This window comes from Engystomops pustulosus, chromosome 7, assembly GCF_040894005.1.
Source record: "Engystomops pustulosus chromosome 7, aEngPut4.maternal, whole genome shotgun sequence".
Lineage (NCBI taxonomy): Eukaryota > Metazoa > Chordata > Amphibia > Anura > Leptodactylidae > Engystomops > Engystomops pustulosus.
The window spans coordinates 145,138,280-145,165,229 of NC_092417.1; the positions used below are offsets into that span (position 1 = coordinate 145,138,280).

General features: G+C 41.0%; 1 protein-coding gene across 2 annotated transcripts; it reads left to right on the top strand.

Annotated features, from left to right (window-relative positions):
• Positions 1-561: 561 nt before the first annotated feature.
• Positions 562-25,186, top strand: SIGIRR (single Ig and TIR domain containing). Of its 2 annotated transcripts, XM_072118120.1 has the most exons (10): positions 738-822; positions 1,099-1,153; positions 6,705-6,894; positions 10,889-11,022; positions 13,244-13,384; positions 14,919-15,062; positions 16,261-16,363; positions 17,853-18,003; positions 19,505-19,667; positions 19,743-25,186. In XM_072118120.1, exons 2-10 carry the CDS (start codon positions 1,147-1,149, stop codon positions 19,904-19,906), a joined length of 1,197 nt encoding a protein of 398 aa, XP_071974221.1. In that variant the 5' UTR covers positions 738-822; positions 1,099-1,146; the 3' UTR covers positions 19,907-25,186. The 2 variants fall into 2 exon arrangements, with proteins under 2 accessions (XP_071974222.1, XP_071974221.1); XM_072118121.1 differs by lacking the exon at positions 6,705-6,894 and having other exon boundaries at positions 562-822.
• The last annotated feature ends 1,764 nt before the right edge of the window (positions 25,187-26,950 follow it).

Here is a 26,950-nt window from a genome sequence, read left to right on the forward strand (position 1 = left end):
GAGTGAGACGGTATGGACAGAACTAAATTATCATTAGATCTTTTCATTTGGGTCCCACGATTCTTCCAGTTGATGAATAGAAGTTACAATGATATTCCAAATTTCTCCACTTTCTTTCTACTGTTTTTGTGTCCTCAGGATGCCTATACGATTGAAAGCAGTGACTGAGCAGTCGTTTGGGCACTCGGTCTCCAAAAGATTCATCATCACTGCTTTAGGAGAGCACCTATGGGTGGGTACAGAAAAGAAAGTGCTGTTGCATAGTTTTTTTTAGCTTTTTCTGTGTAAGACTACATATAAACACATTTTGGACGACAGGTAGCTGGCACATGACCCCATGTATTTCATTGGGATTATACACAGAGACGACTACCCCGGCAGACCACTTCTACTGCCATCGCCGTGTGACAGGACCTCAACCACACTTGTTGCCAGAATTTTTTGCTGAAGAGAGTCGTAGTGTTCTGGGGCCAGATAATAATTCATCTCTTCCCCGTCTTTTACCTTGTAATCATTGAGCAATGCAGCGTCTGAGCTTCATCCAGGTAGTCGGAGACTTCCTGGTTCTGCTCCTCCTCTCGCTCCACCTTCACAGGTGTTGAGGTTCCAGGCTAGGAGCATAGTACAGAAGAGCTCACTGTCTCTAGGTGATAGGTGTATGTCTCGCAGTGTTTGCAGAGGAAACAAGGACTGTTTATGTGACAATCCTGGAAAGTTGGGTGTTTGTGGCTCCGTTACCTTCCTGGTGGATGCTGTTGCATTCCTGCAGCTCTGGCTTGACATGTCCGGAGGTAATCATTAGCCGCTTTATCCGTTGCCCAGGTCAGTACACTTCTCCTTTGGCTTTCTCTACTATAACTTGTAGCTTACAATAACAGATCCTGTCTATGGTTAATCCTGTGCACCTCTTGCGAAATATCTTCTTGGCAATGCCAGTGAAAGTGAGTTCCTGGTGCCTGCGCTTGGATCCATTATGTGACCTTGAGATCATGATATTTGTATTATTATTTGATTGTGTTTTGGGGTCATGGTAAAGTTAACACTTGTTGTTGCTATCTTTATAAATATATATTATACATATTTTGTGTCTTTTCACAGCTTGGAAAAATCTGCTTCTTGTCAATAATCAAGTGACATTCGGTGATAATGAATGGTAAGGACCAGGGCTGTATTACACTATTACCTACCAAGATTATCGCCACAATGTTATTTTACCAATATTTCTTTATCAGGGGAAATGGATTTTTTTTCTACTGTTGTCAATTGGGGAATTTTGTAACCAATATGAGGTTCCTGTAACAACTTTTAACCCAATCTTATAATAAGATGTCCCTGTCTTTAGACAAATATGATGGGATTCACAAGGTTTGCGCAGTTTTAAGGGCGTTTGTGCCACTATCACTACATTCAGCCCAACAACAATTTTAAAGTAAAAACTGCTGTAAGGAAACCAGTCCCCATGAAAATACAGTGCAATATACTGGCAGTGGTTTTGGGAAAAGATTTAGTATAACATTTACTGTATACATAGAAAAAATTATAGATCATTCAACCCAGCTCTCATTGCTATTTAAAATGCTACCTGTAGATTGGACACTATGAATGATCTACTCAGCTCCTCCTGCTCTATAACCTGCTGCCTGCAGATAGTACACTACAAGCAATCTGCCCAGTTCCTCCTGCTCTATAACCTGCTGCCTGCAGATAAGACACTATGTACAATCTGCCCAGTTCCTCCTGCTCTATAACCTGCTGCTGCCGATAGGACACTATGTATAATTTGCTGCACCTCTTTTGCTCTATAACATGTTGCCTGCAGAATAGACACTATGTACAATCTGCTCAGCTCCTCCTGCTCTATAACATGTTGCCTGCAGAATAGACACTATGAACAATCTGCTCAGCTCCCCCTGCTCTATAACCTGCTGCTGCAGATAGGACACTATGTACAATCTGCTCAGTTTCTCTTGCTCTATAACCTGCTGCTGCACATAGGACACTATGGGGGTCATCTACTAACGGCCCGATTCGCGTTTTCCCGACGGGTTACCCGAATATTTCCGATTTGCACCGATTTCCTCTGAATTGCCCCAAGATTTTGGCGCACGCAATCGGATTGTGGCGCATCGGCGCTGGCATGCACGCGACGGAAATTGGGGGGGGGCGTGGCTGAACGAAAACCCGACGGATTGGGAAAAACCACCGCATTTAAAAGAAAAAATCTGTCGCGGAGCTTGCACTTACCTTCACTCAGCCAGTCTCGGTGAACTCCAGTGCGTTCCGATGCTTTTCAGCGCAGCAGTGCCACCTGATGGACGGCGGAGGAACTACCTTAATGAATCCCGGCCGGACCCGAATCCAGTGCAGAGAACGCACCGCTGGATTGCGAATGGACCGGGTAAGTAAATCTGCCCCTATGTATAATTTGCTGCACCTCTTCTGCTCTATAATATGCTCCCTGCAGAATAGACACTGGAGCATCAACTTCGAAATTAGATGTCAAATTGTAAATGAGGTGGAGAGTTTAGCGCTGAAGTCCAGTTCTGACTAAGAATGGTTGCTGTAATTTGCTTTGCTGTAATTGATGATTTTGCATGCAGGGACATCATTAACCATATCTCATGATGTTTAGTGAATGAGGTTAATCACAACAGAGGGGAGTTCTGAGGCAGGGAGAGCTTGACTTCAGTGCTGAACTCTCTGCCTCTGTGACTTTATACCACCACAACTTTAAAGTAAATTTTCTGGATGATGCTACCAGATTGGGCCATGAAAGAAATCCGCTTTATAACACTCTGGTAGTGATTTATTAGGTCAATTTCTGCTGACAGGTTCCCTTTAACATGCTGATGGCAGATAGGAAACTCTGCATTATCTGTTCAACTCCTCTTCATCTACAACATGCTGCCTGCATATAAGACAACTTGTACAATCTGCTGAGCTCCTTCTGCTCTATTACATTCTGCCTGCATATAAGACAAGTTGTACAATCTGCTCAGCTCCCTCTGCTCTATAACATGCTGCCTGCATATAAGACAAGTTGTACAATCTGCTGAGTTCCTCCTGCTCTATAACATGCTGACTGCAGATAGGGCCCAATGTACAATCTGCTCAGCTCCTCCTGCTCTATAAAGTGCTGCATGCAGACAGGACACTATGTACACTCTCCTCATCTCTCCCTGCTCTATAACATGCTAACTGCAGATTACACAACATTTTCCATATAACAGGTTGTGTATTTTAATGCAGCTACATATTACACTGTTCTTTAACCCTTACATTGATAAAGTCTTTATGCCAATCTTGATAGCTTTGCTAATTTTAACCCTTTTTAAGAACTTATGCATAATTTCCGCTATTACAACATGTGCCTTGCTAACCTTGCTTTACTAACAATTGTCAGAGCAGGTGGTGCCAATACATAAATGTGTCTCGGGGGTCTATAGTTGCAGGATTTCGAGCTACGTAGGGGCTATAGCCCTTTAGGCAGCTGTGACTAGAATAGTGAGGACCATTACTTAGTCCCTAAGGGCTGACAACTGCTAACTTTGGAATGCAAAATGTCTTTTATAGTTGTTATAGGTGCAAGCACAGTACAAAACTTTCATCTTAGATCTACAGTGATAGGTTAGGGTGTTGTCTCCTGAGCAAGAGAGAATTGGCACCTGGAATTATGTTGTGTGTTTTTCAAGGGCCAAAACATTCTCCATAGATGATATTGAGAGATTAAAAGCTGTTCTGGGAGGATGTTCCACATTGTGCACTCCCCTAAGGCGACCCTTACGTTCATACAAATCCAGAAGCAAAGCACAAAATGGATTTTGTATGGAATTTCTGAACTTTTAGGAATGGTAACATCTGGATATGCAGTAGATTTATATTTCAGCAGCACGCATAATCCGTGTTCAATCTGCTCTGTTCCTCCTGCTCTATAACATGCTATCTACAGATTCTGTCTAGCTGCCCATGCTCTATAAAATGCTGCTTATATATTGGGAAACAATTTGCCCAGATACTCATGCTCAATAACATGCTGCCATTAGCTAAGAAACTATGTACAATCTGCTCAACTCTTCTTGCTCTATAACATACTACCTACAGATGGGACACTATGTGCAGTGTAATCTACTGAGCTCCTCCTGCTGTAGATTGTACACTATACATACAATCTGCTCTTCGATACAGTCTTGTCAACATACTGCCTGCAGTTAGGACACTATATACAATCTGCTTAGCTCCTCCTGCTCTATAACATCTTGCCTGTAGATATGATACTATCTACAATCTGCTCAGCTCTCCTTGCTCTATAATTTACTGCCTGCAGATAGGACACAATATAAAACCTGCTTAGCTCCTCTTGCTTTATAACATGCTACCTGCAGATAGGACACTGTGTACAATCTGTTCAGCACCTCCTGCTCTATAACCTGCTGCCTGCAGATATGATACTATTTACAATCTGCTCAGCTCCTCCTGCTCTATGACATTCTGCCTGCAGATAGGACACAATATAAAACCTACTTATCTTCTCTTGCTCTGTAGCAATCTGCCTGCAGATAGGAAACTACTTGCATAATCTTCTTAGATCTTTATGTTTTATAACATACTGGCAGAACAGACGGGACCTTTGACATGGCAGATTCCCTTGAAAGAGATCTAGTCCACTGTTTACTTGTATTCCCCATAATATCACAATTCTGAATCACCTTTTAGCTAACCATTGTGTCATTCCTCTGTTATTCCTCCTGGGAATGTATTAAACAAATGAATAGTTTAGCTTTGACCTGTCCTGTGTAAGGGTTTTTTTATATGAAAGTCATTCACAGAATTTTGCTTATGTAATTTCTCTTTACACTGCAGTATAGTACAGTTCATTGTTTCCGGGGATACATTAAATACCTGTCTTTTGGCCGGTGGGTGGAGGAGGTGCTCATGTCTTTTATCAGTTGAACTAGTGACTAAGTGTTTTTCCAGAGTTTCATTTTATAATTTATTCCCTATATTGCCTTGTTAAACTTACAGTCACGGATGGGATGATTCTTTACCATGTCATGGGTCATTGGACATTGTCTCCCAGTACACAAGTCATCTCTGACCTGTCCATACCGTGGTTGAGCCATCTGTTTAATTATTACATATACTGTCATCCTATGTCATGTGAGCGCAAGGCCAAACATGATGATCATATAGGGCTAAAAACCCTTCAACTCTCAACACGTCATCTGGGGACACCAAAGACAACTTAAAGGGGGATTCCAAGTTCCGCAAATACTTTTATTCCACTTACTACCATATTTTTCAAACTATAAGGTGCACCGGATTATAAGGTGCACCATCAATAAATGCCTGCTAAAACGTCTGGGTTCATATATAAGGTGCACTGGATTATAAGGATGAATGACCAGCAGGTGGCAGACCTGTGCACAGTTCAAGGCTGCTGTTATCTGCAAGTACAGTTCCTATATAAGGCGCACTGGACTATAAGGAGCACCTTTGATTTCTGAGAAAATAGTAATAGTAAATAGAAATAGAGTTTGGTATGAGCCTGTTTTTGTGATGTGAATTCACCAGTGTGACCCCAGCCTTATAGTAGTTCTCTTATTATTGATTTATTTATCAGTCTCCTAGCCTGGTTGCAGCTCAGTCCCATTGAAGTGAATATGGGTCAGCTGCAATACCATGCATTGCCACTATACAATGGATGGCGCTGTTCTTGGTAGGAAGGGGACTGGTCACAGCAATTGTTTGAACATGGTTTTTTTTTCATTGTAGAGGAACTTTGGTAAAATATATTAAAAGAGAGTCCTTGGCACAAATACAATTATAAAAACAAGCAAACAAATGTATGTTTGCTTTAGCTTTGGCCAAATATGATGTGTGGTTTTTGGAGTGAGGTGGTTCACCAGAGGATTGTATCGGGCACCTGGGCTCAATGGACTCAATAGTGTTAAAGGAACACCCCATTTAAAGCTGATTTATTGAATTATACAGGCAGTCCCCGGGTTACGTACAAGATAGGGTCCATAGGTTTGTTCTTAAGTTGAATTTGTATGTAAGTCGAAACTGTATACTTTATAATTGTAGTTCTAGACATTTTTTTTTTTTTTTTTGCCCCAGTGACAATTGGAGTCACTTGTCACTAGGGTACATATGGCTTCATTCACAAATATCCCTATTGAAGAGTGGAAAAATATACCAGACTAAAATTGGGCACTTATCCATTCAGTATAAATGGGCGCCCTTCATTTCACGGCCCAAATGTTTTTCGACCACCACTAACTTGGGGTCTAGAGGTGACCTGTGGAGGAATCTGCAGGAGATTGTGAACATGGAAGTCATTGTCCTGTGTCTTGTCTGTCCTGCTGGAGAGACACTGCAGGAATTTAGCTGTTCAATAGGAGCCATTGTGGTGTATGTGACAACCCCCCATATTAGGCTGAATGCCGAAACTGCCGGAGTGATCCCATCAATATTTATATGTGAAACACAAGTGGACGACAGGAAGGAGCAATGAAAGGACAGAAGCTCTAGTCAGGTCTACAAATCACGCTCTACTTTAACCCTTTAAGAAAGCAGCTACTCCATAGAACAATACAACCTCCTCCTATTGTGACTCCAGAACTGTTTCTTAACATGCCAGACCCAAATCAGCATAAACATATTTTATAAAATTAGTTTTAATTTTATTAACTCTTTTCTATCAGGCACAGAATGCAAGTACCCACTCTCTTTCATTTCACCCCCGACCGTGACGCAAGAGCTATGGCCGCACTTGGGGAGCACCGTGTCCCTCAATTGTACGTTACTAGTACCCGGGACATGTAATCGCAACATTACATGGATGAAGGATGAGACGGCAGTGGAGAACCTGTACGCGAGACAAGACAGTGTGTGGTAAGAGAGCGATCAGAGGATAAGATCTCAATGTTTTTACAACAGGGTGTAAGTACCGGCAATTATTCCGCTAATAAAGGTTCACTAACAGGTCAGGAACTCCCTTAAAATTTATTATACAATGAAAACTGGTTAATCAGAGATTGTTAACTACAACAGCAATGGGACAAAACATTTCCCTTTAACCTGTGATATACAGGACATCAGACTGGTCAATAGTGAACAGGTGCTGTAACCATATCCTACTATAGTAACATGCTCCCCAGGGGTGTAACTTGGGGGGGTGCAGAGGTTGCGGTCGCACCTGGGCCCAAGAGGTTTAGGGGGCCCTTAAGGTGTCACTTTCCCATGTGAGAAGACTATTACTATAAACCATACATTATAGTCGGGGGCCTGGCACAGACTTTGAACAGCTTCTAGTTACACCACTGATGCTCCCCCTTTAGAGGGCACCTGGTTCTGGTTGTTGTGGTGCCTATAGCCTTCATTATACACTAATGGGTTAATAAGGGTTACAAAGTAAAGTTTTATCATCTACACTACTGATTCATAAAATTTTGTCAGAAGTTTAGTTATTCTTCAACCCCTTACAATGACTATCCTCGGCTCCTGCTTAGTTCTTTTGATGTGCCACCTTAGAAACCTGACGCATTAGAAGAAGTACCCAGTAGATAGAGAAAACCTGTCACTAGGTTTTACTCTATTAAACTACACGCCCCCTCCGGTAAGGTATGAAATGCCCTTTCTAGAATTCCCATTTATTTGAAATCTCACCCGTTTTCTTATAAAAAAAAAATTCTCCCCCAAAGTCGTGCAAAAATGACTCTTCTCACCTCATTTTCACATGAGATGAGTCAAATTTAGTGGCAGCAGGGGAAGTGTCACATTTTTGTTTCATATTAATGATACCGGTAGCTTTCATATTAAATCAGGCTTTGAGCTACATAACCGGAGATACAGCTAAAGACATAGAAGACATGTTTGTCTAGTTCTGTATCTCACAGAACTATAAACTTGATGGGATCTGAAGTATGATATGTTTATCTTTAAAATGACACAAAACCCTCTAGGTACTATAGAACCAAAGACGTGAACTTCTGATGTGACACTATCCCTGCAACCACTAAACATGACTAATTTCAGGTGAAAATGGCTTGAGAAGAGTTATATTTGCATAATATTTTTATTTTTTTGTAGAAATTTCCCATAAAAGAGGAAATTTAGAAATTATATTTCTACTATACCTGAGGAGATAAAATACCTATATTTTTACTATACCTGAGGGGATAAGTAGTTTAGTAGGGAAAAATCTGGTGATTGGTTCCCTTGTCTACAGGGATCAGATCAACGATCCAGGCTGCATAGGCGTTAGTGGAGGCTGGAGCCCCTCAGGCTCATTTGCATACGATCCTTCAGCCTGGTGGTAGATGTCCTTTAATACCGTAATCTACCTTTTATGTGGCATAGATGAGGGAAGCTCTTGTCGTCATATAAATGAATACAGCGTCTCACCAAATGCCATAGTCAAGAAAACATCCTAGAAAACTCCATGTATTATTAGAAGAATGCAGGAAATTCATTTTTCTAACATGATAGAAGGGCAGATTTATAGGCATATACTGTATATTATAAGGTTAAAAAAAAATGTGTCTCTACAATTGAGATTTATATTTTTCTATGGTAACAGACTACAAGCCAAACCTTTGTAGTCTGATCCTGCAATCATATTCCCATGTGTTCCTTTCTTTCTAAAAAATTGCCAAATGTTGCTACCCTTACTAAACAGTAGCTCTTTTCCCACGGTAATTGTAGGGCACATTCAGCAATGTTGTAACGTTATCAGTGAGATTTATATGAAGGCATAATTTGTAGCTGATTATTTTATCTTGGGTGTGTGTGGCTGATCGTATTATCCATGATAATAGGTTTAAAACCTACTAATTTGTAGAATACTAATTTGTAGATTTGCATGTTTAGGGTTGTTGTGCTGCTACAGGATGAACCTATAGCAGTGATGGCGAACCTTTTAGACACGGAGTGCCCAGACTACAACCAAAATCCACTTATTTATCCCGAAGTGTCAACATTTTAAGTACAATTTAAGCAGTAACTTCTTGCTCCCTTCTCTTTATAGCTTTCAATCGTATCAGTATCCTAAGTACACCAATACAGTAGAAAGAAATGGTGACAAATTCGGGTTCCCCTGAATAGGAAGAATTTTCGGGCCTGGAGCTGGAGCTACAATGATAATCCAGATCTGCCCACACCTTCTCATTCCTCCTGTAGTCTCAGGCAGCACTGTCGCTTTAAGACAGCACTGAGCGCAGCAAGTCCTGGGCTGTCTGGGAATCCATGAACATCCCTTGTGTCCTCTTTGGTGATGGCCTGGGTGCCCACAGACAGGGCTCCGAGTGCCACCTCTGGCACCAGTGCCATAGGTTCGCCACCACTGACCTATAGTATGACTCAGTATCATCATAGTTTATACGGTTGAAAAAAACACTTGTCTATCAAGTTCAACCAAGGAAGCGAAGGGATTGGATGAGGGATTTAGGGGAAACAAGTCTATATAACATAACCATCAATGTTATTTAGGTGTAAAAAGGCATTTAGACCCTTCTTGAAGCTCTCTGCTGTCCCTGCTGTGACCAGCGCCTGAGGCAGGCTTTTCCAATTCTCATAATAAAAAAGACCTGACGCTTCTGAAACCTTTTCTTCTCCAGACGCAGACTAAAGTATTTTTTCAGCTATTCAACTCACCTGCCGAAGCACCTCCACCATGCTCTACAGTAGGGATGGTGCCAGGGGCGTAAGTAGGAGAGACAGGGCCCTATAGCAGACTTCTGAGTGGGGCCCCCTTCCCCCTTTTAAATATGCATAGTACACATATATATCCTGTATGTAAGTATATATATATATACACACAAATTTATATACACTTATACACACATACGCACAGCATATAGAACATATACACATAACATATATACCCACATATAGTGCCATATACAGACGTATGGTGCACATTCTTCATTTTTTAGTGTCAGGTTGGACGACTGGGCCCCTGGACACTGTGGGCCCCATAGCGGCTGCTATGGCTGTTACCACTGTAGTTACACCCCTGGATAGTGTGTTTAGGGTCATATGTGTCTTTCCTCAACAATTAGCGTTTGGCATTTAGGACAAAATGTTCTTTTGTGGTCTCGCCTGACCAGAGCACCCTCTTCCATATGCTTGTTGTGTCCCCTGTATAACCTTTTTCAAGCTTCAAATGGGACTTCTTATGGCTTATGGTGTGCCTTCTTGCCGCTCTTCCATAAAGACCAAATTTGTGGAGTAATAGTTTCCCTGTGGTTCTCGAACCTGAACTGTAGATCTCTCCAGGTACTCCAGTAACTCCGCGGATCTTGCCTGCTTCTTTCATTTCTGATCTCCATGTCTGGACTATCAGTGGACAGCCATGTCTTGGTAGATTAGCAGTTGTGACAAACTTCTTCCATTTAACTGGTGATGGATTGAACACTGCTCTGTGAGATGTTCTACCTCTGCAATACACTTGGCCACAACTTTATCAATCTGATTTTTCTTGGTTTTATTGGTGCTGTTTCCTCACTAATGTTCTCATCTGAGGCCTTCATCAAGCAGCTGTAGTTTTACAGTGAATATATTACATACAAATTTACTCATTAGACTTTTATTTTATTTTATTTTATTTAGGGGAATCAGAATTTGAAGGGCTTTATACATAGGCATGCCACACGTTTCAGTTTTTAATTTACAAAAAATTGCAAAAGAATATATCATTTTCTTTAAACTCCAAACGTACTTTGTGTTGCTCTATCCCATAAAATATTAATAAAATACATTTAAATTTAGGGCTGGAACATTTTGTGGAAAATGTCAAGGGGTATGAATATTTTTTGCAACCCAATTTGTATAATGTATGTAGATTGGTGGATAATATGTGTATTTTTATCCCCATTACTTTGTATAGGACTGGTCTCCTTAGTTCAGTGAAGTTCATCTCCAGTGTCCTAGATGTTAATCTTACCACAGAAGGAGATTACGGGAACTTTACTTGTCAACTGCAGAATAATGTCTCTGCCTCATTTATGCTCCACAAAACAGGTACTGATGCTATGTAGGACATGAGAGGGAGCAGATCCCTATGAATGTTCAGTGCAGTATTAATGGGGTGTTACATGACAACTATTACAGCACATTGCGGAATAACAATAATGGAGTAGTAGACGAAGGAGAACAGAAATGATAAAATGATGGACGGCTGCTAATTCAGTAGCTGCATTTTATTTCATGCATACAAATGTTTCATCTGGGTAGACTTTGGCAGCGCTTCTCATGCTGATGTCCATAGGTAATGACCGGCCATGTTGTAAATGGGGGCAGGAATAGGACCATACACCGTGCACAATAGAAATCTATGGGGGCCGTGAACTAGCCGCTGTTTGATCTTTAAAGTTGATTTTAGAAGGAAGGAGGTCATGGGTAACTGATATAAGAAGAAGATATTTAAAGGGAAAGGCTCCACAAAGTCAATGCACACAAGAAACTGAAAGAGAATAGTTAAAGGAAACCTATCATGTAATTTTAAAATCATTATCCACATGGCAGCCATAACTTTTATGATGCCCATTTGCATCCTTACTTGTTTCCGTTCCATCCCTCTCCCTCCCCCACCTACTCAGTACACAGGACAGGAAGCTGAAAAGGGGTGGAGGGAGCTGGATGAGTGTGGAGGAGAGCAAGAATGCATGAGGAGACTGACACACAGGCTGCTGCAGCCACCCCTCCCTTGGGACTCACCACATACTGCTGGCAGGGAGCCAGGTAAAGTGAAGTCAAGTTTTATTAGCTAGAGGCAGTATTCAAAATGCTGACACAGGCACTGTATAGGCCAGTGATGGCGAACCTTGAGATAGAGACTGAGTGCCCAAACTACAACCAAAAGCCACATATTTTTCCCAAAGTGCCAAAATGCCAATTTAAAATGGCTTATTGCTCCCTGCTCTGTTACAGGTTTCAAACGTATTGGCGTCCTGAGTACAACAATACAGTAGAAAGAAGGAGATATTTGGATTATCATTGTATCTTCCCTTTAAGGTCCACTTAACAGCATGAATCAAAGACCCGGAAAACGCGCTCCAATGATAATCCGGTTCTGTCCACACCTCCTTGCTCCTCTTCAACTTCAAGTCACTTTAAAATGCCGCTTAATGTGGCTTGTCCTGGGCTCCCTTTAACCAAAGTCTTGAGTCCTGAAAGGCTGGGTAATGGCCTGGGTGCCCACAGAGAGGGATCCGAGTGCCACCTCTGGCACCCGTGCCATAGGTTCGCCACCACTGGTATAGGCTATTGCAACCTTTCTTCATCTCAAAAATTACATTCCTGGTTTACTTTAAGTTTTTATTTGGAGTTGCGGGGTAGAGGGCTACTCCCTTTCTGTTACATAATATGATCAGTAAATAGGATCTTTATTTATAGGTCACAGCATTGCTCTTAAAGGGCACCTACCACCACGATTCTACCTATAAAGGTAGATCGGGTGGTAGGTGGATGTAAGGGACGTGAGGAGAGCTCTTTTTAGAGCTAATCCTCACGTCCCCGCTAACTTTTAATAAACTTTATTCCCCTAACATGTAAATTTAGTTATGCGGCTACTGGGGCGTGGAGTAGCCGGGCACGAGGCTACACAGCGTGGCTACTCCACGCCCCAGTAGCCACGTTACTCCTCCTACCCTGTGTGTTCGGCGCGCAGCTCCTCGTAGCTGCGCGCCCTCGCCCGACATGCTGGCGTTCTGCGCATGCGCAGAACGCAGCTGAGCAGCCACAGCTCCGAGGCCGGAGCTACTGCGCATGCGCAGAACTCCGGCTTGTCGGATGCCGCGAGCTGAACACACAGGGTAGGAGGAGTAACGTGGCTACTGGGGCGTGGAGTAGCCGCGCTGTGTAGCCTCGTGCCCGGCTACTCCACGCCCCAGTAGCCGCATAACTAAATTTACATGTTAGGGGAATAAAGTTTATTAAAAGTTAGCGGGGACGTGAGGATTAGCTCTAAAAAGAGCTCTCCTCACGTCCCTTACATCCACCTACCACCCGATCTACCTTCATAGGTAGAATCGTGGTGGTAGGTTCCCTTTAAGTACAGGACATTTTTATAACAGCAATTTATATTGTGTAATTTTCCATTGATCACCTGTATCTCAGAATACAATAAACCTATCAGGTATGAAGTGAAATATTACCGCATGTGATAATAGATAATATGCTGTAGGAATTGTATTGACTTTGTATGTTCCCCACAATCACTTGGTTCTGTTTGTGTCTGCAGATAAAGCTGGTCACATAGCAGCAGTGGTTTTTGCTCTATGTGTTCTTGCACTTTTGGTAATTGGTGTCATTCTTTACCTCAAGTGTCGTCTAAATTTCAATCTTTGGTACAGAGACAAGTATGGAGAACCTGAAATGAATGGTAAGTGAGCAAGGAGTGTGATGGTAACTGGTATCTTTGTTACCTCCAGAAATAATTGGCCCATTATAGTAAACAACACCTGTAATGTTGATTTGGGATCCTTATTGACCTGTAGTTTAGGGTAACAAATCAACCTTTCTTAAATATTCTTAAAGGGAACCTACCACCACGATTCTACCTATAAAGGTAGAACGGGTGGTAGGTGGATGTAAGGGACGTGAGTATAGCTCTTTTTAGAGCTAATACTCACGTTAGACTCACATCAGAAGATCCTATGAGCTGATGAATAAATATTATGTATGGTACAGCATCAATCTGTCAACCTACCACAGGTTCAGCTGCTGATGCAGAGTCTGCAGGTACTTCTGCAAACTGTATGCTCTGTCTCCCTGCAGCTCCCTCTTCCTCCTTCTTCTCCGTGCTGCCTTCAGCTAACACATTTCAGTTATAACATGCTGTAACATGCTATTTTTTAGCAGAAAGGGGGCATACTTCAAAGGGCTATATCTTCTGAGCCGTGGAACCTGGAAACATAGTTCTGGTAAAGGAGAATGTCCCCTTTTATATTGCACCAGTATTGTTTTCCTAGGTGACCCAGAAAGTTAAAGTTACAGTTGGGAGTGTCATCTGTATATGAAAATGCCATTCTGACTGTAACTTGTAACAGTGGGTATCTCTGGTTCTGTGACACCCAGTGTTAAAATCTCTTTTTTTTTAATGACACAAGAACTGTGGTTCTAGGTGCTATGGATCAGATATAACCTGTTTGAAGAGTGCTCCCTTTCTGCTCAAAAGTTGCAAAATATAAAAAAAAAGTCCAATGAAAAGTTGCATAAGAAAAGTGTTTTTAAGCCATTTTTAGGTGGTACATGTTTGCAATTTTTGTGGGTCTTTTACTAAAGTTGCAAGTGATAAAGTATTATCAAATGTAAAAAAGTTGTGAAGCACAGCAACAGAACGGTAAAGATATTGCATTAGGCACACGAAGTGCATTACAGTGACAAAGGTGCAAATAAAATGCATTGGCCCTGAAGTTGCAAAGATCAGCAAAACACTCCAAAAAAGTGGGAGAAATAATATATTGGGCCCAATATGCAAAACGCCAGCTCTGCACACTCATATCATTTCATGTTACAGCATATATTTCCGTGACAGATCACTGCTCGGCTGAACTCAATGCATCTTAAATAGTCACTAACCTTTCAATACTTTGCATAAATCAATAATACAAGTAATCACAAGAAACTTTCTGAAATATCTTACTAGAGCAAAGTGCTTCCTACCTCACTACTATGACTCTCATCATACTCTCTCTTTCTTTTCTATTATTATCTACCTTTCACTCTGAAATTTCAGCTGAATATCTCCTTGCTAGTGACAAGACAGCAGCCCACTGAGTGAATATCCTTTGTTATACTGTGTTATATCCAGTGCAGGGACAGAAAATCAAAAAGACACTTTGTCAAACTTTGCCCCCTTAGGCCCAACAATCGGCACAATGGTAATATTCTGCCCGTCTGTTTTCTCTCCACAGATGGGCGTCTGTTTGATGCATATGTCTCCTTCTGCTCTTCAAACATCGACTCAAAGTTCACCAATTTCATCTTAAAGCCACAATTGGAGAACAAATATGGCTACAAACTGCACCTGGATGAGCGCAGCCTCCTGCCCAGCACAGGTAATAGATGGGTTATATTGATTTAGCCGAGAAAAGGAGTTTGAAGGAAATCTACCATTTGTTTTTATGCATTGTGAACCAAACAAACCTTCACTGTAGCTATACCGATGCAAAAACATATCTTGTTTAATCCCTGAAATGAGTGGTTTTGCTCAAAAAATTATGATGAACTTCAGGACCTTGATTGCCACACACAAACACATTACTTCCACATACACAGGAGCTGCCTGAACTGTCCAGGACTAATCAACCTGAGCTGGATGACTCATACACAGCAGCTGGGGGATGGTGCAGTGATTGATTACTTCTGCCTGTAAGGGACAACACAATGATGACATATTCTCGGCTTATGCTGGGCAGGATAAGGCAGGAGCAGTACATAATTAGGGTCAGGAGAGTGCCGGGGCAGCCACAGGAGCCACAGAGCCTTGTTATCATAATTTTACAATTTTTTTAAAGCAAAGCCACCCAGTTCAGGAATCAAACAAGATATGTTTCTGCACCATACAACTCATGCGCAAATGCCCACCGAAAGCCACCACAGGTACGTTAATAAATTCTCCCCACAGTTTACTATTAGAGAATTCCCTAACAAACCTCTCCGACAGATGCCCCCTCATGGTACGTAGTGCCATGTGTTTCCTCTATTATGTTGCTGCACAGTGTACAGTAGTACAGAAAACTTTCCCATTGACATTTAGCTGAAAATAAGTTAATAGTATTTTTCGGACTATAAGGCTCACCGGATTATAAGGCGCACCATCAATAAATGCCTGCTAAAACGTCTAGGTTCATATATAAGGCGCACCGGTGTATAAGGCGCACCTGATTATAAGGATGAATGACCAGCAGGTGGCAGACCTGTGCACAGTTCAAGGCAGCTGCTGTCTGTAAGTACGGTTCATATATAAGGTGCACTGCACTATAAGGCACACCTTTGATTTCTGAGAAAATCAAAGGATTCTTTGCGCGCCTTATAGTCCGAAAAATACGGTACTAAACAACAAAGAAGATGTGGATTTAAGAATATAGGTATATTGTATACATACAAAGGATCTATTGTACCCAGCATCCACCCCAACATGTGTTTCGGTGCACAAACCTTTCTCAATCTAGCAATCTGCCAGTCTGATAAAACTTCCTTAGATACTAAGTACTGAATAAACAAACACATAAAACTTTTTCTATTAAAATACAGAGCCGACCGCTGAGCTGCTCATGAATGTCAGCCGCAGCCGGCGCCTGATCGTGGTGCTTTCCATGGCATTTCTAGAGCAGGAATGGTGCCAAAACAACTTCAGGTGAGTGGATCTACTGGAAACTGGAGCCATCATTGTACATGGTGAAGGATTTAAAGGGGTTGTTATGGCTGCTTTCTTCTATAAAAAGCAAAATGATATTGCATGATATGTAGGCTGTATTTCAGTATTGCACAAAACTTGGTGCTGTTTTTGTAAAAAAAAAAAAAAAAATCTAATTTTGAATTGCCACCATGTTTTACCCCACTAAACTACTAGTTCCCTCAGGTATTATATGAAATATAATTTCTAAAATCCCCTCTTTTATGTGAAATCTCACTCGTTTACCTATAAAAAATCTCCCCCAGAGTACCGTATTTTTCGGACTATAAGGCGCATCGGATTATAAGACGCAACATCAATCAATGCCTGCTAAAACATTTAGGTTCATATATAAGGCGAACCGGATTATAAGGCGCACCTTATTATAAGGATGAATCACCAGCAGGTGGCAGACCTGTGCACAGTTCAAGGCAGCTATTGTCTTTAAGTACGGTTCATAAATAAGGCGCACTGGACTATAAGGCGCACTTTTGATTTCTGAGAAAATCAAACAATTTTTAGTGCGCCTTATAGTCCAAAAAATACGGTAAAACAGTTATGACTCTCCTCATCCCATTTTCACATGAGATGAGTCAAATTTAGTGGTTACAAGCGTAGGGTCATTTCAGAAGCCCTTATCTTTGGTTCTTTAGTACCTAGAAACAAGCTGGTATGATATGAAAGATAAGAATCTTGTCTTTTGGATCACACAGGATTGTGGTTCTGTGCGCTACAGAACTAGACCTACAAGCAGTTAAAAATAGATGTAAACTGGATCGTTATCTGCAGTTTGCATTTCCAGCTATGTCTTTAGCTGCCAGTATCTGTGGTTAACAAGCCAGTAAGCCTGATGTTGTCTGAAAGATGAGATCCTTATCTTTAATCTGGTTTCTAGGTGCTATAGAACAGAAGATAGGGACATCTGAAGATCCCCCTCCACTAAACTGGACTCATCTAATGTTAAAATAAGATTCATATTTAAAGGATTTTGGGGAATATTTTTTATAGGTAGACATATGAGATTTGACATAAAAGAGTGAATTCTAGAAAGGACATTTTATACCCTCCCTGAGGTTCCCTGACAGGTTCTCTTTAAAGGAAACCTACCAGCAGGAACCCTAATGGAAGATACCTTTCTATCTAGTAAGCCCTAAAATGCCTTTAGCTAAACTTTTTACCATACCTAAATAAAAACTTTGTCTATCCTATATGCAGATTAATTTTAGCTACTGGGGCGTGGAGTAGCCTGGCCAAGTGCCAGGGGCTAAGGTGCGACCTTGCTGCACTCTTCGGCTATTTAGCCGTGCTCACGCATGCACAGTATCTCGGGCCATCTAGACATTTATAGACATGGGTCCTAAGCATGGAGTCTTGCGCTATGGTATACCACTACAGGACCTATAGACTCTTGTTCATGAGGAAACTCTCACGTAATATCTCTTGTTTGTAGGGATGGCTTCTTCCGTCTTCTGGAGCTCTCTAGGACACCCATTTTCATCCTGTTTGAGAATCAATACAAGGACCTGCCCGATGAAGTTACCCAACTACTCAACAGTCAGAAAGGGACATTGAAAATTCTCATGTGGAAGACGGATTCTGTGGTATGTTCATATATTTACTGATGAAGTTCAGCTCCCATGATGATATTGATGGTCAAAAGAAAATATAGGATTGTCACCATGTCCTCTATGGACCATATATTACACTTCACAGTGTCACTGCATCTAATGAGAACTCAGGGTCTAAACCTTAAAGGAATATTGTCACCAAATTGTACCCTCTCTAAACTACCAGCATCCTTAGTTAGGGTATGAAACACCATTTCTAGCATTCCCCTCTTTACGTTAAAAGTTGCAATTTACCAATAAAAAACTCCTCCGAAGTTCTATGCGAATGAGCAGAGAAGAATCACTTTTTGCCTGACATGTCATTCTAAGAGGTGAACTAGAGATCATCACTTCAGATACTCCAATCATAGGATCTTGCTTCTGGTATTATATTAAAAATAGAATTTTATCTTTCTATGTGTCATTATAGACATAGCAAGGAATAGGATTTTTTATCTTAAAGGGAACCTATCACCCGGGACCTCATTTTCTCTAAAGACAGGTTACAGCAGCCCATTAGACCCGCTTTGCAAATACGCCTTTCTGCCTTTTCTAAGGATTTGCATTTCAATATACTTGTGTGTTGTAACTTACCTTGCACCCTGACAGAATCCTCTGTGTAGTCCCAGGGGTTGGGCTTTGGTTTGGATGCATTTCAAAAAACAACATGTGACTTGTCTGTGCTGCAGACTGCTCAGCTCTCAGCTCCCACCTTTGTGCTCCTGTACAGCTCCTCCCTCGCACACTGATTTCAACTCACCAGGCTGTAAGCTCTGTGAAGGAGCAGGAGGGAGGAGCTGTACAGGAGCACAAAGATGGGGGCTGAGAGCTGAGGAGTCTGCAGCACCAACAAGTCACATTTTGTTTTTTGAAATGCATCCAAACCAAAGCCCAACCGAAGTCTGCACACTTATCTCAGGTAAAAAGTAACTCTTTTCAACTCATTTGTATATGCTTTTGGAGGTGATTTCTTATAGGTAAACATTTAATATAAAATAGGAAATTCTAGAAAGGATATTTCATACTCTACTTAAGGGTGCTGTTCGTTTAGTGGTGTAAAGCATTGTCCATTTTTAGGCTTAGACCCAGAGATCTCATTGCATTCAGTGGGGCTGTGGAGGTAATAAGGACACATATAGATGTAACATAAGATCCATATTGGTAATGATAAATCTCCTTTGACCAACAAGATCATAATGGGAGCTGGACTTCATCAGTCCTTTTAATTGGTTTATTGTTAGGAGCAGTGGCGTAACTTGAAGCTGATGGGCAAATTCTGTACCAGACCCCCGACTATAATGTATGGTTTATAGTACTAGTCTTCTCATGTGGAAAAATGACACCTTCACCCACGGTTGTGACAGTACCCTCTGCACACCTTCAAGTTACGCCCCGGATTAGGAGTCATTTTGGGCCCAATAAACTCCCTTTAAGGATTTTGTGTTCATATTCTTTCATGTAAATAACTGAATTTTTTCATTATGTATCTGTACAGTCTCCAGCCTCTGAGTTTTGGAAGGAGCTTCGACTTGCCCTCCCTCGCAAGATTTCACTATCTGAAGGCCACGGTGATCCTCAGATTCATTGTCAGGATGACAAGGATCCAATGCTGACTGTAAGCAGTGAGGCAGCAGATCTTGACCCCGATGGAGACCTAGGTACTAGTATGTCCTTGTATAATAGGTTACAGGTTATGTAGGTCTATACTAATGGATCCTTATACTACTTTCCAGGTGTTCGGAGAAGTTTTTACAAAGCTCCACCACCTCGAATAGCCCCAGTGACTCGTGTCCCAGACAGGGAACCTGCAGCAGATGTGGACATCTCAGATTTAGGTTCACGGAACTACTCAGCTAGAGCAGATTATTATTGTCTGGTCACTGAGCCGGACCTATAGGATATAGGAGAAAATGAAGGACATTGGTGGTGACCAACACAACATAGAGACTCGAAGCAGCTGAGAATCAGTTGTACTAAAGGGTTAAGCAAGTGACCAGAGTGAAGTAAAGTTGTCCCCATGCCTCCATATTACATCTAATTATTATGGTGTGGAAGACTATAATTACGGAAAGCTGCTTATGAAAATCACAAAGCTAAAAATAACTTAGAGGAAAAATACTAAGCTGAGGAAACGGGATGTGAAAGGTAACTAACAATGATGACTCAGGTACTGTCAGATGTTCTGGTTAAGATATTATGTATTTTGGGATTATGTTATATAACTCAATGTTTTATACAAAAATTACATTAGAACTTGTAGAACTGAAATTTAAAAAATGACCATGTTGTTTGTACATGGCCAAGGAACTCTCCGATTTCTAAGACTGGGGTTTTCCATGTCGTCTTCTCCCTTAGATCTGTTGTCAGTGACTATGGATATTTAGGTATTTCATAGAGAGTTTTCTACCATCCATTGACTTTCAATACATACAGTAGGGAAAAATTTATTTATTAAGTCAGCCGCCAATTGTGCAAGTTCTTTTACTTAAAAAGATGAGAGAGGCCTGTAAGTGACATCATAAGTAGACCCCAAATATGAGAGAAAAATGTGAAAACAAAGAATTTATTTGCACATTATGGTGGAAAAGAAGTATTTGGTCAATAACAAAGGTTCATCTCAATACTTTGTTATATAACCTTTGTTGGCAATGCCAGAGGTAAAATGTTTTCTGTAAGTCTTCTCAAGGTTAGCACACACTGTTGCTGGTATGTTGGCCCATTCCTCGATGCAGATCTCCTCTAGAGCAGTGATGTTTTGGTACTGTCGCTGGACAACACAGACTTTTATCTTCATGTTTTTCTATGAGGTTGTGATCTGGAGACTGGCTAGGCCACTCAAGGACCTTGACATGCTTATTAAGAAGCCGCTCCTTCATTCCCCTGGCAGTGTGCTCGAGATCATTGTCATGCTGAAACACCCAGCCACGTTTCATCTTCAATGCCCCTGTTGATGGAAGGAGTTTTGCACTCAACATTTCATGATAAATGGCCCCATTCATTATTACATCTACACAGATCCTGGTCCGTTTGCAGAGGAACATAGCCCCGTCATGATGTTGCCCCTCCCCAACCATGCTTCACAGTAGGTATGGTGCTTTTTGGATGCAACTCTGCATTCACTCTCCTCCAAACACAACAAGTTGTGTCTCTACCAAACAATTTTACTTTGGTTTCATCTAACAAACTTCAAATGGGCCCAGAAATGTACTGGCTTAAAGGGGTATTCCGGGAATATGAACGTCTGATACAAAAAACCATAATGCTATAAATAAATGAATGACACAAAACTCAATGTCATTAGTCACAAAATGGAGCTTAAATAGTTTGATTTTATGATTCACAAAATTTTATGGGCTCTCTAAAGTTATCACCAAGATGGCTGCCACTTAAAACTACAAGTCCCAAGATCCTTTACTTCTCAGTAACTCCTCCTACTTCTTATGCTCTGCTCCCAGTGATGATGTAACAGGTTTTCTTGCTCTGTTACCATAGTAATGATGTATAACTGCCATCACCAAAACACTGGATGCACTGCAACCAACCGACTACAGCCAAACTTAGTGCTGATCACATGACCTCCCCGGCAGGTGCAGGACATGTGATGTGGACATGTGACCAGCGGCCATCTTCTGTCCTGTGTATGCTCTGCAACGGACCGCGCGGAGGAAATTAACGGACTGATTAAAGGGCCAGTAGCATTTTAATTCTTCATTACAGTGTATGTCACCAGCATTTTTCTGCTAAGGGGAGCAAAATTTTAAACAACAACTAATTACATATTAGCTTATATTTTAAGGACCCATTTGTATATGAATTATGCCGATTCCTGGAATACCCCTTTAAGCAGGTGGACATGTCTGGCACTGCAGGATCTGAGTCCCCGGTAGCGCAGTGTGTTACTGACAGGAGCCTTTGTTACATTAATTCCAGATTTCTGCAGGTCAATCACTAGGTTACCCCTTGTGGTTATGGGATTTTTTGCCTACTGTTCTTGTGATCATTTTGACCCCATGGGGTGAGATCTTGTGTGGAGCCCCTGATCGAGGGAGATTATCAGTGGTCTTGTATGTTTTCCATTTTCTAGTTATTGCTCCCACTGTGGATTTCTTCACACCAAGATGCTGCCTATTGCAGATTCAGTCCTCCCAGCCTGGTGCAGGGCTACAATTTTGTTTCTGGTGTCCGTCAACAGCTCTTTGGTCTTTACCATAGTGCAGTTTAAAGTGTGACTGTTTGAGGTTATATATATTGTGTATATTATATAGTATACTGCCACATCTCCAAATATAAGGACTACTATAACTAGGTTTGGGGGTCTTCAAGAGCACTAGTGTGTTGTTCTCATGCTGCTTTAGATTAGGGCACCAAACAGTCCCATCTGTCCCTTGATTTACAAGTTTAATAACTTTTTACATGAGATGACTTCTTGACCAATTCCATCAGCATTGGGCATATTTGTGTTGCACTGTTGGTGCTCAAGGGAAACAGCTAAAGTCTTCCTTTTATCCAGTCACTACAACACAAGATCAGCCTTATTTCTACAAGACCACAACGCAACAATTCCTGAAGCTTCCATCATTACCTGTAAGAAAATCAGGACAGTAGCTCTGGTGGTCAACGAAAGCCAACTGTTAGGATGTGTACCAAGCATTGTAGCTAAAAGCCCAGCTCACCCCTTATCCACATGGAGGATCTTTCCCTGAGGAATTCTTTCTGGAGAAGCCATGATCACTTTTTCCCAGAGATTAGGGAATAATGATGAAGGGCAGGGCTGGTTTCTCTTGGTGCCCAGGGCAAGAACTACAAAAAGTACCTGAGCCAACCACCTTTTCCCCAGAGGTTAAGTTTGATTGGGTTTAGTTTGATAATTATTAATTTTTAACACCTACTTTTAGGTGTTATTCGTCATACATTTTCTGCCAGTTTTTGGTTAAAAAAAAATACGTTTGATAAAAGTTCAAGTATTTGGTGCATTGCTATTCAGGAACCCGGGTACTGACAGAAGTTTGGGACTTTAGGATTCCAAAAAAGTAGGGGGTGTATTTTTTGTCCTCCTGTTTTCTCGTAGAGCTCTTTTAAGACCTACACCGAGGTTACAAGTATAACCTGATCATCTGCTTGAGTCCATATGTATGGAGTATAATCTAAATGTTATGACTCACTTGCTCGATATAGAAAAGTCAGCTATAAATGTCATCAGTGACAGCCCTCACACTCCGTGTCACTGCTGCCTAAGGCTAAACACCATTAATTGCTGCTGTTCCTGTGAATTTGAGCTGAGGGATAGTTGACACTTATATGCATGACACAGTCATAAATGTTGATAGAAATTTGACATAATATGTCTTATAAGGAAATCAAACAACTACCTGGTGGAATATAAAATGATGTCCTTGTAGGTGGTGAGTCCTGCATGATAAATCTGTTTACTGAACACTGAGAAATTGTATTTCTACACGAACAAGCATTTTGGTGCACCCAGGGTGTGGCTTTGAGGCTTGGTGCACCCTCTCTTGCCAGGTTTTACAGGAGGAGCAGGACACTGTCAATCAAGTTTGTAGGGGTTATTGTGTGGTTAAACTGGACAATTCAGTGTGTGTACTGGATTGGACAAGGCTATATATTAAGGAGCTCACAGATCCTCATTAAAGAATATTACATGCACTTTAAACACTCCTAATTAATAGTAATTATAAAAACTTTCAATAAAAATGTGAAGTGTCATTTTGTCTTGATTAAAAATCTCTTGATATTTTGTGTCTACAATTCGATTGCAAATTTGTGTCACTATGGTAACAGACTACAAAAACAAACCCTTTGTGTAGTCTGACACTGCAGGCAGTAGTTACTATTCTCTCTGTCCCTCCAGAATATGTAGAATAGTAAGAACAATTTGGGGTGGGGGATCAGAGGAAGTGCCGTAACCCTGAATAAAAATTGGGTCACACACAGGGTTTGATTTCAGCCAGTAACTATAAAGACACATAGATCTACCATAGGATAGCTGAAGGATGATTGTTATCAAAACCTTTAGAAATGTTTAAATGGAAAACTGCAGGGTTTAAAGGGCATCTACCACCAGGATGAAGGACTGTATGCAAATGAGCCTGATGGGTTCCAGGCTCCATAGGTGTTAATGTTGGTCTTGGTGGTAGATGTCCTTTAAAGAGGACCTTTCACCACCTCACATATGGAGGTGACCATAGGCTTCTAGTCAGATAAAGGGGCACTTATCATTTTCTTTCTAGCTCCCATGATGGAGATATCATCCCCAGAATCTGACAGTTATAATCCTCTCTACTGTCAGAGAGGAGGGTGCATGTAATGCCCAACTCTGAAAAGTAGAAGACTATCATAACATATGGCCCTGCCTCTGCTCTAACTCCTCCTCTCTGACACTGGGGAGGATAATAATGGTCAGATACCTGGGCTGCTATCTCAGCAACCATGGGAAAATTCAAAGTTCCTCTTAATCTGTGTAGAAGCCCCCGTCCCTTCATATGTGACGTGGTGAAAGGTCCTCTTTAAGTGTTCCAGATTTAAAGGGGTTGGCCATTGTCAGCAAATTTGTGATATTATTTGTGAAAGTTATACAATTTTCCAATATTCTTTCTGTACCAGTTCCATATGCTTTTGCCCTGCTTGCTGTCATTTAACACAAAGCTTCACTGTGTATTTCCTCTGAACAAAAACTAAGACCTGAAAAGGCCAGAAGACTGAGGTGAATCTTTGTTTTTCAGCTACTGGGTCCTGGTAAAGGCCGTGCAGTTGCCACAATGTTTGACTATAGCTGTAGTATACTGCTTACTCCATTCATTGAAAGTATAATAAAGTTCTCCATGTCTAAATTGGTGCAGTCTATTGATTGTACAATGTGAGGCCTCATGCACACCACTGTTTGGTCACCCGGGAGTAGCACACGGCTCCTCACCCCTCCCCTATCCATGGAAAGTCGAGTAGTCGTGTCACTATGGTTGTGTGCATGATTCGGGAGCGAATAATAAGTATAGTATACAGTTCTCCATTAAGAAGCAAGGCATAAGCCTGGTCAAAAAGTCTGTAAAGTTTCCTCTTAATTAAGTGTTATCGTGATATCAGTGCTGTCTGTGATTACCCAAAGATCAATTGTAAATGTCTAAATGTGAACATTGTATTTCATGTATTTGTATATAAAGATAATTTACCATGAAATGTCTCATTTCACTTTGTGAACAAAATATGATAGTTACATTGTTCATTGTTAAAGGAACACTCCAGGTAAATCTTTACGTCCCTCCTCCTTCAGGTCCTCTCTTTTTCCATCGGTAGCGGCAGATACGTGCATGCTGGCCGCACAGACTATGATGTCAGCCACTGCTGCTAAAATCTCTCCAAAAATTATGATTTGTACCTATTCAATCCCACAAAAAATGCAATAAAAGTGATAAAAAAAAAATATATGTACTTCAGGATGATACAATTGAAAAGTACACCATGTCCCGCAAAAAACAAACAAGAAAGTCCTATTAGAGCAAATTATGAACCAAATATGTAGTATAAATACCGGCAATGTTGCTATAGTGAAAAAGGGGCACCAACAGTATGAAGAATGCTACGCTCAGAAAGCAAACAACCAACACACGGGGTGACAAAGTCCTGTGTGGACAAAACACGTGTCGGGGAGGTGCTGGGCAGCTCTCCCTCCATGCGCCTACTATGTTTTAACCTCCAGGTATTATATGTGATGTGTCTCCTAGCGCTTTAACCACCCTCCTTTTACCATTTCACTTAAAATGGGTTGTATTTTGGGCTTTGCACTATGCACTTTATGATGTTATATACTATTATGCCTAATGTCCATTGCATATTGATGCTGCCCAGCACCCTGTTGGCCTTTTCCCTGTAACTACCCAGAATTATGTTCTATTTTTAATGCATATCAATAAACTTTATATATATTTTTTAGTAACGCATGCTCACTTTTTCTCTTTTGTTGGTTGCCCGCAAAAAACAAGCTATCAACCAGCTCCGTAGCCAAAAAATTAAAAATGTTGTGCCACTTGGAAGACGGCAATACAAAAATGTTATTTTTCCCAAATTTAGTAAAACGTAAGAAAAAATCATGTTTGGTATCCCTGTAATCGTACTGACCCATAGAATAAAGATAACATGATTATTAGGCTATATGGTGAACACCAAAAAAAAAAATTAAAAAATCCAGTACAGAATTGAAGCTTTTATACTCCTGTCCTAAAAAAAAAGTTCCTAAATTTTCAACAATAGGGGATACCAACCCCAAAATGGTAACAGTGGAAAAATCATCTCATCCCGCAAAAAAAATGTTGTCACATGACCCCAATAACGAAAAATCAAAAATGTTATAGCCTACAAAAGGGGCCAATGAGGGAACTAAAATCCTGGCAGCTGCAGGGTGCTCCTTCCCTTCTGCGCCTCGCTGTGCCCCAATAAAACAAGTAACGGCCACATGTGGGTGGTCTCTGTACTCGGGAGAAACTGCATAACAAATTGTATGGTAAGTTTTGTTGGAAATTTCTTTTGGAAATGTGTACATTTGTGTATATTTTAGGGCTAATATAAGATAAAAGATGATTTATATGGATGTTAGAGAAACAATGTTTAGCTAAACGAAGGGGGTCAGTCAGTTAATAGAGCTCTATAGGAACCTGTCACTGGCTGTATATGTGCAAATTGCAAGGTTCCCTTAAAAAACATACTCATATATAATAACGTCAATTGTTCATAATACTATATATTTGCATATTTTAAATTTCACTAAGTTTAAATAACCACTTTTTATCTTTTAAAAAGGGTTAACCAATCATAGTGCCCCAAACAATAGTATTCTAATGTCCTGCTAAATTCTCCATCTATCTCTGAGTATTTAATATTGACCAATCATAATCTTGTAAATTGGCCCATCCATATCAGCCATCCATTCAAA